This window comes from Pipistrellus kuhlii, unplaced genomic scaffold (assembly GCF_014108245.1).
Source record: "Pipistrellus kuhlii isolate mPipKuh1 unplaced genomic scaffold, mPipKuh1.p scaffold_m20_p_5, whole genome shotgun sequence".
NCBI lineage: Eukaryota > Metazoa > Chordata > Mammalia > Chiroptera > Vespertilionidae > Pipistrellus > Pipistrellus kuhlii.
The window spans coordinates 25,784,901-25,798,122 of NW_023425551.1; the positions used below are offsets into that span (position 1 = coordinate 25,784,901).

Below are 13,222 nucleotides of genomic sequence, written 5' to 3' on the forward strand. Positions count from 1 at the left end.
CTTTCTACTAGAAAGATTGTTCTTAGCATAAAGTAAATTATTCTTAGATTCTGATACTTAGCTTGTTCTACTACATCATAATACTAAGAATGGGAAATATTGAGAAGTATATTTTACTTCACTCTCTAATATTTCAGTTTAGCATTTTGAGTTATAGGTTTGCAGAAGGTTTTCTTCTTAAAAATGTAATTTCCTGATATACAAGTGGACCATTCCTTAAAATATACCTAACTTCTGGTTTTCTTGAATCTTTAAATTTCATATTTAAATTCACTTATCAAACTAATGAATATATTGAGCCATAGGAATCATTAACATACTGAGCACCTAATACTAAGCCTAATACTAAGTCTGAGCATTGATAGAATACTAAGTCTGAGCATTGATAGAATAAAATATAAATGAATGATTTGGAGCAGGTAACTGTATTTTCCATTTTACAGGACTAGAGTTATTTCTGAATAAAATTCTGAAAATCTACCCCTTTTGACACTATATTGTTAAAAGCTTATGTCTTCCACTTGCTTGTATGTTTTTGAATAATTAACAGCAGTCTTTGCTACCTATTATAGGCCAGTTGTCTTACTGTTTGTATATTTGTAATGTTTGCCTTCATTCCTATTAACATTCTAATAAGGAGATAAAGGAATAATTTATTATCGCTTTCATGAACATAATCCTGTTAATTTAGGATGATCAGAAAAGAAAAATGGCTGGAGTGAGTTTGAGGTGAATGTAAAGCACCACAAGGGGATCATGTTATTAAAAGCCTGGAAAGTAGTAATTAAATTACTAGCTTTAAATACTTTCTGTACTGCAGTGGAAAATAAATAAGACAAGTAGATAGTTAAATGATACAGTATAGATTATTAAAACCAATATAGTTAATATTGGGTCGGCAAGTAAGTAATTGCGGATTTTTTAAAAATCAAAGACAATTTTTTCATGGAACTAAATAACTTTATTCTGTAATGTATTGCCCATTTTGATCAATGACCTTTTGCCATCTTTCAGGCAGCATCATAATCCCACGTTCAAAAAACTTCTGGTTTTTATTAGCAAAAAACTGAATCAGGTACGATTTGACATCATCATCATTATTGAAATTTTTACCATTCAAGGAGTTTTGTAAAGATCGAAACAAAAAGTAATCAGATGGTGCAAGGTCAGGACTATATGGTGGATGTGGCAAAACATCCCAACCAAGCTCCATTAATTTTTGCCGAGTGACCAAAGATGTGTGTGGCCTTGCATTGTCATGATGGAATACAACACCTTTTCGATTTGTCAATTCGGGCCGCTTTTCTTCAACTGCATTGTTTAATTTCGTTAGTTGTTCAATGTAGACATCAGAATTGATCGTTCGGTTGGGTGGTAAGAGTTCAAAGTAGACAATTCCTTTGTAATCCCACCAAACTGATAACAAAACCTTCTTTTGATGAATATCAGCTTTTGATGTTGTTTGAGTTGGTTCACCTGGCCTGCTCCACAATCTTTTCCGCTTGATATTGTTGTAAACAACCCATTTTTCATCGCCAGTTATCAGTCGTTTTAAAAATGGACCATTTTCATTATGTTTCTTTAGCAAATCGCAGCTGCTAATGCGTTGCGTTAACTGATTTTTTCAGTTCGTGAGGAACCCATGTATCGAGTTTTTGAACATAGCCAAGTTGTTTTAAGTGATTTTCAATGCATGTATGTGATCCATGAAGCTTCTCTGCAATCTCACGTGTTGTACTGTGACAGTCCGAATTGATTATTGCTTTGATTAGGGCGTCATCAACTTCAACTGGACGACCAGAGCGTTTTTCATCTTTGAGTGAAAAATCACCAGAACGAAATTTGGCAAACCAATTTTGACACTGCCGTTCTTTTAAGGCTTCGTCACCATAAACAGCACATAACTTTTTGTGAGCTTGCGATGCGTTTTTCCCTTTGCGGAAATAAAAAAGCAAAATATGACGAAAATGTTCCTTTTGATTTTCCATATTTCAACGAACGCCAAACGAAAACTACAAAACAGATCAAAAAACTTTTTTTACTGATTAACAGCTGAATAGCCAACTATCAAATAACAAAATGTGTTTTACATTTGTACTATAACTGCAAACCTAAAAATTCAACTGAAGCCATATATGTGTGAAACCCGCAATTACGTAGTTGCCGACCCAATAGAAAACTCTTTGTATCAATGAGAGAAAAGGAAGTGTATAACAGTGGGTTGAAAGTTAAAATGAGCTCCTCAAATACTAAGGAGGACCAATATTATAGAAATGAATATGCCCTTTATCAAAACAAGTGTATTTACTCAAAATAATATATACAAATGAAGAGGAACTTTTTTGAAAAATTTTTAAATCTCTTGATCAAGATTTGTGATAACAGTTTAGTCAGTGTCAAAGTTATATTAAAAATAGTTTTCTTTCCCCATTTATTTTTAAACTAGAGCCCTGGTGCATGGCATTCGTGCATAACGGCGGGGGGGGGTGGGGGGGTTCCCTTTCACAGTCTAGGAATGTCCGACTGATGGCTTAAGCTTCAGTCAGACATCCTTAGTGCTGCTGTGGTCGCGGGCTGCTATGCTCACCAGCCATCAGCTTGGCTTGTGGCTGAGTGGCACTCCCCCCACGCCCCCCGTGGGAGCTCACCGACCACCAGGGGGCAGCTATTGCATTGAGAATCTGCTCCCTGGTGTTTAGTGCTCATCATAACACCCGGTTATTCCACCATTTGGTCGATTTGCATATTACCCTTTTATTATATAGGATAATCAGTTTCTCTGAAATATAAAATTAATTCTGCCTTCCTGGATTAACATTGAAAATTATTACTTCTATCTCTTTGATCTTTATTTTTAAAAATTCACATTACTTCACTGAACACTTTAGTAGTGCTGGAATTTTTATTTTAGCACTGCATTCGAAATTTGTGTGTGTATTTACCTTAAAATGATTTTTTAAAAACCACATTTATTAGGTTACTTTAAGTTCCAAAAGCCACACATATCATGATATAAATGGTGCCTTCATGAATTGCCATGTACCCTAGGAAAAAAAACTAAAGGCTGTGTATATTTTCTATGTTTATTTAATCATAGTAATTTGGTAAATGTATTCAAGTAGGGTATGCTCAATATAATTTTGGAACTTTTTCATGAGATATCACAGAAGAATGATAAGCAGTGGTGGGCATTTTTAGTTAGGGGATAAATCTATAAATCTGCTTTTAAAATGTACAGTTATAGAAATACTAGACATATAGTTTTATACTTATGTTTAGATATATTATCTTGTTACTGCTCTACTTTCTAATATATGAAAAAAGTATTAATAACTTTTGTACATTCATATGACTGTAGTTAGTATCAGAAATGACAGTGATTTTATCAAATATATAGCATTGTATCATAACCACATTCTTCTTTACATCTGAATTATATTTATATGAAAAACAAATACGTTATTTCTATCCCTAAAAATGTCACTGAGCTAAATATTACTTATGTGATTTTTTAATATAGGATTTATGAGAACCTATAAATGCTATTTAGCAAAAGTACATGGTTTTTAAAGAATAATCTTTTAAGACTATTATAAAGTGATTGGATTTTGCCATTGTTGGCAGGTTTTACTTGGTCTGTGAAAAGCAACTTCACAAGTTATTGTCACGAGGGAAATTTTGACCTTATTTATTAAGGTTCAGCACTTTCAGTGGGATAAAAAAGGAAATAAAAACAGAAAAATGTTTTTATTTATTGCCAGTTCTATTTGGGTTATTTGCTTCTAATAGAAAAGCTTTATTCTTTCAGCAAATGTTTACTTAATGGTTTCTGGAGGTAAAAGTTGCACTGAGTGCCAAGGGGATGCAAAGATAAATCAATTGGGGACCAGTTTTTCAGAAATTCAGTCCAGGGGAAAGGTCCTATGTGTGAAAATTTAAAATATAAGATATTAATTGATTAACAATAGATAAAGTGTTATGGGAATTCATAGGAATAAGAGTGATTTATTTACAGCTTAGACGTAGGGGTGTCGAACTCAATCAGAGAAGGGGCCAAAATCTCAAATCCAGCCTAAATCACGGGCTGAATGGTTTACTGAACAGTCATAAACTGTCATTGTGATGGAAACGCAGCGGAGTGCAGTGATGACAGCGCGGTGCGAGCCACATTGCAAGGCCTGGCGGGACGGATTTGGCCCGCGGGCCTTGTGTTTGACACGTGGCTTAGAGGATTGAAAAATTTAATGAGATCATTTTAACTTTTATAAAGAATAGTTTAATTCTAATAAGAGACAACTAGAATACTACTTAGGAATGCATTTATAATAAAAGTTAAGTGTTCGAAATTAAAGAAATATCGATAGTATGAAAAATTAGAAACACCTTTTTAAAGAAAATGAAAAATAAAATTATAATTATAAAAATTACTAGCACTGGCCAGGTGGCTCAGATGGTTAGAGAATTGTCCTGTACACCAAAAGGTTGCAGGTTTGATTCCCAGTCAGGGCACATACCTGGATTGCAGGTTCAATCCCCAGGCAGGGCTCAGACAGGAGGCATGGATGTTTCTCTTTCTCTCCTTCCTCTCTCTCTTTAAAAATAAAATAATATTAGAAGTCATAGCTGAAATAAAATTTTATATGTCTTAACCTTATAAATTTAAATAAGTATTTGAACATAGCTGAACTTATAAGTACTACCCTCAGTATTTTAAAGGTTTTTATGGTAATAATTGAATTTGTATATTCGTTTGAAGTTTGTATCTAGAAAGCTAACTCTCAGTTTTACTAGTCTAGTACTTGTACAGGATTCTGAGTTCTACTAGATAAACTTTATTCAGTTAACTAATATCAAGAACTTTACATTTTTTTCAGGACAGTTAACTTCTACTTTATATTTTTCTTTTTCTGTTTTCTGACATACAGTATTTACCAAAATTTTGCCCAATGGATGTAACTTTTAAAAATATTATAAATTAGAATTGTTATTTATATATACTAGAAATTGGTCTACCATGATAGATAATGCAATATTGATTTCCATTCTTACTGTAATATTATAATTCTTGTTAACTATATACATGACATTTCTTTGTGGCCAGTCATATAGAAACTTGTTTTAGAGGTTACCAGATTATTTTGTTTGTATTTTTCCCTGTGACAACTCAGTGTTTGTGACTGACTGTCTGCCTGTTCCTTCCATTGTCTTCATTTGTGTAGGTTCTTCATCACCACTCAATTCAGATGATGAACAAAAAATGAATAATTTTATAGAAAAGGGTATAGTATCTTTATTTTAAAGTATTTTAATTATGTTTAATTTATTTAGTTTATGTTGACTAGATTTTGACATTTATATCAAAATATTATTTTCAGTGAAGACCAAAAGCAGAAAGTTTTCCAAGATGGTAGCCAGTGATATAGGTAGGAAATAGAAATTTCTGTTTTGTTTCTAATTCTTGCTATATGCAATGTTAACTCAATACCAAAAAATTATCTAATGCATTGCATTTGTATATATTAATTTGTTATTTCTGTGCTAAACAATCTCTTGGGCTGTATTTCTTCTGAACTCAGGGCAATAATTATTAAAAATCAGTTAAATTGGGTTGCAGTTCTTCCTCTGACTTGTGTGAATTATTCTATTAATTTTCATTTTTGCTCTACTTTAAAATAAAGCAGGGTTCAATTTACATTAGTAATATAATTTTATACCCTCAAGTTTTAAATATCTTAGAGTTTTATTTACATTTTTCTACCTTTATTCCATTTTCCTCATATTATCAAAACCCTAAATTTCAAGGAAATGCTTCTCTAAAAGACTGACTCTTTTAATCTGTAATCTTCACTATCCTTCAGTTAATGAAAATTTTCTAGGGGCCCCCCTCCCAGTAAAAATGAGTGATAGAGACTATTTTATATTAATCACTTTGTCTTCATGAATGTCCTTTGAAGTGAATTGCGCACTCTAAGGTTTTCAAAGTTTAAAAATGATGGACAGATATATAACTAAACTTTGGGGACATAATCAAATGGTTTTTTTGGTCATAAAAACTTGAATATTCTCTAAAATTTGTGAAGGCTTAAGGTACACCATATTTTGAAAAGAGAATAATTCAATTTTTTATTTAAATCCAAAATTTTTATTGTCCTGTTACTATATTACTTATTTCCTCAAAAATTTCCATCATATAGTTTTTGAATTGTATTAAATTGGATGACTTTCTAGGCAACTGAAATAGATTTATTTTTTCCCCAACTGTTAAAGTTTGCTATATAGTGAAGTTAAGTTGTAAACATTCTTAGAAGTAGTGTCCATATTGTCAGCATTTTGTAAATTGAACCCTGTTTAGTAATATTAACGTTGGCTGATTTAGCACCTCTGGTCATTTTTTAAATAAGGTGGTCTATTTTTGGGCAAAGGACTCATTTGTGGATAATCAATTGTTTTACCTCTTTGTATTTGTGGGATTTTAGTGAATCATTGGGTAATAATTAAATTATTTAAATTATGTACTAACAGTACAGCGTAATACTTCACAGCAAATGTTCTTTATAGTATATTCTATCTTAATATTTTAGAGCTTATTTGCTGTTATATAATGTAAACAGTTAGTAGGGACTTTGCTACACATAATTTACCAAAGAATTTTTAGAATTTCGTTACTTAGAAATTTTACCTTTCATGAAAGTGACTATACATAATTAAATTTTTGGAATAATTTCTATGTCTGATTTTTTATACTGGGGTTATATTTCCTTTGTTAAATATAATGACTACCTTTCATTTCCTTTCGTATTTTAAATGGAATATGTATCATGGAATGACTGAGCTTGAATATTTGAAAGACATCATTTAACAAATTTATTAGGACTGAGAACATTATTGAAAGGATACTTCTTTAATAATGTCTCACTTTATTTTTATGTTATTAGAAAGTTTTTCTTTTTGTCATGCTAGTTTTTATAGTTATATTCACTGGGAAATGTTAACCTTAATTATCATTTCAAACTTTGTTGGTTATGCAGTAATGTATAGTTATTTTTTTATCTTCAGAAACGACTGTTGAATTTTCTATTTTATACATAATTTTGGTTTTGGTTGGAATCTTTCAGAGTCTTTTTAATCCCAAGATATATCCCAAGGTATATAGAAGAAAAGCTCACTTCTAAATTTGTTCTTTATTCAAATGGAGACTGCCCATTTTAGACTATAAAGTTTTTGCCATTTAAAAAAAATGACACAATTATCTCCCTATTTTAACATCAGGTTTTGTAATAAGACTTAGCATAAGATATGCTATTGAAGAAGCACATAAAATGTCATTGAACATTTGGAAAAAATCCATCTCCTGAGGACCTCTCTGTGGAAATATGTTTTCCATGAGAAATTTATGGTGTCAAAAGTGTTAAGACTCCTTGGGCATTCTTAACTCACTGTTTCCTATCATCCAATTTCATACTTGCTCATTTTTGAACCTCATAAAATGATCACCTCTCTTCTTTCCCAATCTACAAACATTTATAGCTTCAGCTTTAGGCAGTTATGCAATGGCCTAATAAAGGAAGGCATAAGAATTAAGCTTAAAACACCCGAGGATGGCACTGGTAAGAGAACCACCCTGTGCGAAAGGCTGACAGAATATTTTGGCTCTGAAAATTTGTCCCTTAGTTTCACCTACTCTTTGAAAGTAAGGACAGTTGCTGTCATACTGGAGAGGGTAGGGAGAAAAGAGTGGGTTGCAGAATGCCATTCTCGCTTTCACAGTCTAACTCAGTGGTCAGCAAACTCATTAGTCAACAGAGCCAAATACCAACACTTACAATAATTGAAATTTCTTTGGGAGCCAAATTTTTTAAACTTAAACTTTTTCTAACGCCACTTTTTCAAAATAGTCTCGCCCAGGCCATGGTATTTTGTGGAAGAGCCACACTTAAGGGGCCAGCAAGCCACATGTGGCTCGAGAGCCACAGTTTGCCGATGAAGGGCAGTTTACTCTGTAACTTCAACAAGTTACTTGTTTTTTTTCCTATTTGACTAATGAGAAAACTTGAGAGTTAGCCAGGATTTACGCCCAAGTAGTCTGACTCTACTTTTTGTCCTCTTCGACACTATACAACCTTACTTCTTAAGACAATTTATTGAAGGATTCAAAAACAAATTTATTGTGTGATTTGCAACTAGATCTTCTGGTTATGGACATGTTCTATCTGCATGGCTCATATTAGGTTCTGTGCTAGCACCAGATTATGGAGGCCATCTTGGTACCCATCACCCAAACATAATGTACAGTATCTGAAAGTCTACTTTCCTTGAAGACCAGACTCCAAGGAAAGTAGAGCAAACAGTACAGTCCCCTAACCCATCTACCCATAGCCTAGCTTCATTGTTCGTTTCTTGACTGATAGCTAAATCAGATAAATGATACTGACAATGACTTTGTTGTTCATGCATAAGAGCAGCCTAAGAAGACATAACTTCAGTCTAGTGATTTTAACAGCAAAAAATATAGCAGAATGTAATTCAGTAGCAGCATTCCTAAAGAAAGGTACATGCATGTAGTACATATTACAGAGATTTGTTTGGCCTATTCATATCTTATGATTAATTTTTGTCAGTAAATTTTAAAGAACATTTTCAAAATCAATAACTTTCTGTAGTGTTAGAAATTTCTGTAAGTCATTTAGAAAATAAGATTTGTTACTAATTTTTTATTTGCTCCTTATTTAAATTTTGTAAAACTTTGGAAGTATGAAAGTTTGTAATGCTTTTTATTATTTAAATTCATATAAAAATAGTCCTAAAATATTTATCTTTGTTAAAGTATTAATCCAGTTTATCATGACATCCTTATGCATAAAATATGATGTAGATGTTTGTTAGATTTTGACTGTATGATTAACCTTTCTTAAAACTTACTAATTCTATTTCATGATGATTTGGTTTTATTCTGAAAGATTTTCAGCTGGGTTCTGTAGGCTACAACCCTGCTCATATCTAATTTTATTACTAATTTTCATATAGAAGAAATATTACCAAATTTATTACATGATGCTATTGGGGGAAAATAATATTACAGGTTAAAGAATAAAGATTCAAAAGTATAGTGACTTGAATGCTGTGATAAAACAAATAGAAATAATAACTCTAAGGAATGCTTCCTAAGTTCTAGACACTACACTAATATATATATATATATTTTTTTTATATATATATTTTATTGATTTTTTTTTTTTTTTTACAGAGAGAAAGAGAGAGGGATAGAGAGTTAGAAACATCAGTGAGAGAGAAACATCGATCAGCTGCCTCCTGCACACCCCCTACTGGGGATGTACCCACAACCAAGGTACATGGCCTTGACTGGGATCAAACCTGGGTCCTTTTAGTCCCCAGGCCGATGCTCTATCCACTGAGCCAAACCGGTTTCAGCTATATATATTTTTATATGGTAGTTGTTAATATAATATAGGCAGCATTATATACCACCAAAGTCCTTTTTATCTTTCAAATTTCGAATTAACAATTAATTGGGTAATTTTGGATTTTCTTTCTTAGCAATAATTTTGAGGTTCATGTAAATGAAGATAATTTTCATTAGTCCAAGTGCTATTTTTAGTAGTTCTCTTACCATGAGTCCCAGTGATTTCTTTTTTAAATTTAAGTGTTCTAACTTAAATCTGCTTTTTTCATTATATTCTAAACCACTAACTCATTAATATTATAATTTTAAAGCAGCTCAAGCCCTTTTAATTTTCAAGAAAGAAATTGAGTCACAAAGAAGTTAAATGGCATATCCAAAGTAATGTCCCATAGTAATGACTTAATTGGGACCAGAATCCAGGACTCTTTTTTTTTTTTTTTTTTTTTTAATATATTTTATTGATTTTTTACAGAGAGGAAGGGAGAGAGAGAGAGAGCTAGAAACGTCGATGAGAGAGAAACATCGACCAGCTGCCTCTTGCACATCCCCACCGGGGATGTGCCTGCAAACAAAGTACATGCCCCTGACCGGAATTGAACCTGGGACCCTTCAGTCCTCAGGCCGACGCTCTACCACTGAGCCAAACTGGTTTCGGCAGAATCCAGGACTTTTGACAGCTGTTTTACTATAGCTGTCTCCCCTCTCATGGAGTCCTTCTTCTGCGGTCTTCTCAATTCATTTATATTTAAAAGTTGAAAAATAAATTCTTAGAAGCTCATTTTCAGGTTGCTATATGAATGAAAACTATTAATTAGAATTTTAAGTTATAAAATTATTTCAGTTCATTTAAAACTCAAATTAGTACTGACATTTCTACTTCATATTCCCCAATATTTAATCTAAAATGTGGCTGTTAATGTATAGAAGTTTATATTTAATTCACAATATGGCATTGAAAGAATAAAATCTCATCTTGAAAGAGAAGACAAGTCAAATGTTCAGTAATACCATTTTACAGGTAACGTCAATATTTTCTACTTTGAAAGATTATTAGTTACCCTTAATTGGTCAAGAACTAAATTTCACAGGCATATACTTTAAAACCATTATATAAATCTGAGTCCCTCTAGTGAATTCTTTTTCAGGATGACTAAAATCTGAAGAGTATGGCATATTTTGTATTCACATTTTAATTGCATTTTTTATGTATTTTCTGACAAATTTTATAATAAAATCTGCCCAGCAAAGTATGTGCTTTATATCTTAGTACTTAACTGTATTGTTTCTTTATAGAAAATCATCTTTTTCTTACATCAGAAGGATGATCTTTCTAAAAATAGCCTGTTATATGTTTTCTAACATAAAGAAAATTAGTCCAGATAAAGTAAGATTATTGAAATAATTTCTTTTTCAACTATTGTTTGAACAGAACTAAAAGTGGCAATTTATGTTCTGCCATTAGTTTGCTATGGCTACCATAACAAAAATAATATATACTAGGTTGCTTAAACAGCAGAAATTTATTTTCTCTGAAGTAGTTCTGGAGGCTAGAAGTCCAAAATCTAGGTGTCGACTGATTTGGTTTCTTTTGAGGCCTCTCTCCTTGCTGATGGCTGCTTCCTCAAAGTATCCTCACTTTGTCTGTCTTCTGTATAGCTGCATCCCTGGTGTTTCTTTGTGTCCACATTTCCTCTTCTTATAAGGATTAGGACCCACCCATAATGGCCTCATTTCAATGTAATCACCTCTTTAAAGGTCCTATTTCCAAATAAAGTCACATTTTGAGGTGCTGAAGATTACAGCTTCAACATAAGAATTTTGGGGACAATGTTCAGCCCATAATACTTAATATATTAAGTGTATATAATGCTATTTATTCTGTAGAAAATGAACTTTGAGATGTTGCAGAGTTTAACTGATGATATCCTAGACATTAAGTTTTATGAATTTATGGAAAACAGAGGATAGAAAAGTAATGTAGACAAAAGCTCTAGAAATTCAATAATTAAAAGATCTTGTTACTGTCAAATATTTCCCACTTAGTTATTAGCATCCCTTTAAAGATTGCCCTTCATTTCAGGTAATATATATGTGCTCTATATTTCCAAAACTTACCTTTATGATTAATAGACTTGTACTTAAGTTGCCCTCTTTTTCTCTTCATTTCATTTATGAAGAAATTTAGCATTTTTCTATAGAAGCAAAATTCCATTGACGGTTTTTATTTATTCATTCACTTATCTCCATGTTTGTTGAATACGTATTAAATGCTAGATACATATATAGATATATTTTGTAAGATAAATTCTATTATCAAACTAATGGAATATAAATGTATTGTATTAATGCTATTTACATTATTAATCAAATGGCTATTAAAATAATGTGTTATAACTAACAAGAGAATTTCTACATTCTTGCCCCACTTGCCCCTTGGATTTTTACCCTAACAGACAAGCTGACTTTTAGTTATTTTATTATTCTGATTGTTTTTGTTTATTGTCATATATTTCAACATTATCCTTGAAAGTAGGATTAAGTCTCTGTATGTGGTAAGAAAAGTGATATTGTCACTTTATTCTAATTATTGAACATCTCTCAGTATACACAAAATTCAACTTGTTTTTTCCCCAGCAATTTCTTCATACTTTCATAATAATGTTCTTTTACATTTTAGAATTTGTATGTTGCTTACTGTTAAAGTCACATTCTAAACAGAAGTTATGATTCTGTTTTCTTTTGAAAAACCCTTATTAAAATATGATAGGGGGTGCAAAAACTAAAAGAAAATTACAAAGCATCTGTTTAATTTCAAGAAACAATGAGAATCTCAATGAGGAATTTTATAAAGATTTCAAAAAACGAAAAATAATCAATGTGACAAAACTGTCATTCATGGCATAATGGTCCAAGTAATCCTCTTGCCTTGAGACTTGCTCTTCTTGAACACCATGCATTTTTTCATTGGTATTGAAACTACCGCTGCAGACATGATTGTTGTCATCAGATATAACTTCATTATTTCTATCAAGCAAATGCAGCACTTTACTGCTTAACTCAGCCAGCCAGCTTGATATCCTTGTTCAGGTTTAGGAGAGAGAGCAAAGACTCAAGTTAACAGCCTTCTGAGGTCTATTTCTGATTATCAGTTTTCCTCAACTGAAGAAACTTCTTTACTGCCATTTGTTGCTGCTGTTGGCAGAGTCATAGAAAAAAGAGAGCTAGTTCATTCTCTCTATTAACAAAGGATTTTAAAACAAGGAAGATACTGAGTACAAGGGACAGGAGTTAAAGAATACACAGTTGAAGGAGAGGGGGAATAAAAGACTGTCTTCTAAGAACTCTTGTAAGTCTTATGTCTCCTATTTGAAAGCCTGGATGGAGTTTGAATAACTTTACAATATGAGCAGAAGCCTCTTTACAAGTACAGTGAATTCAGCTGACAAGTAACTGGGTTGGCAAGTGCTTCTAAGACTCCTGAGAAGTAAAAATCTGAGCATCAGAAAAAAATTGCTGGATAAAGTCTACAACCACTTCATCATAAAATTAATAGCAAATGACAGGGTTTATTTCCAGCGGACTGACGAAAGCTTAAACAGAGCTGAAAAGTATATCCCCCAGAAGTAGTTATAAAAATTGAAAGGTAGGAATATTAGCCTAAATGTCAGTATTAGACCTTAGGTTTGCTTAGCTTCCCACTATAAAACACATGTGAGGCTTTTTCCAGGGACTGAGCAACAGGCAACCCTGGTCAATCATCCTTAAGAGAAAGGAAAAATACGATGTGAGTCTCACGGTCTT

At 32.3% G+C, this 13,222-nt stretch overlaps 1 protein-coding gene across 17 annotated transcripts in view; it reads left to right on the top strand.

Annotated features, from left to right (window-relative positions):
- The window catches only part of STXBP5 (syntaxin binding protein 5), a 128,435-nt gene that overhangs the window by 86,140 nt on the left and 29,073 nt on the right, over positions 1 to 13,222 (top strand). For 10 of the 17 annotated variants that reach the window (XM_045573018.1, XM_045573016.1, XM_045573020.1 and 7 more), the window contains 2 exons: positions 5,220 to 5,279; positions 5,376 to 5,423. The exons of 4 other annotated variants lie outside the window; for them this stretch is intronic. In XM_045573018.1, the coding sequence (XP_045428974.1) occupies positions 5,220 to 5,279; positions 5,376 to 5,423 (108 nt within the window). The remainder of the gene's footprint in view (positions 1 to 5,219; positions 5,280 to 5,375; positions 5,424 to 13,222) is intronic. 3 more of the 17 variants (XM_045573011.1, XM_045573014.1, XM_036415397.2) reach the window with 1 other exon arrangement.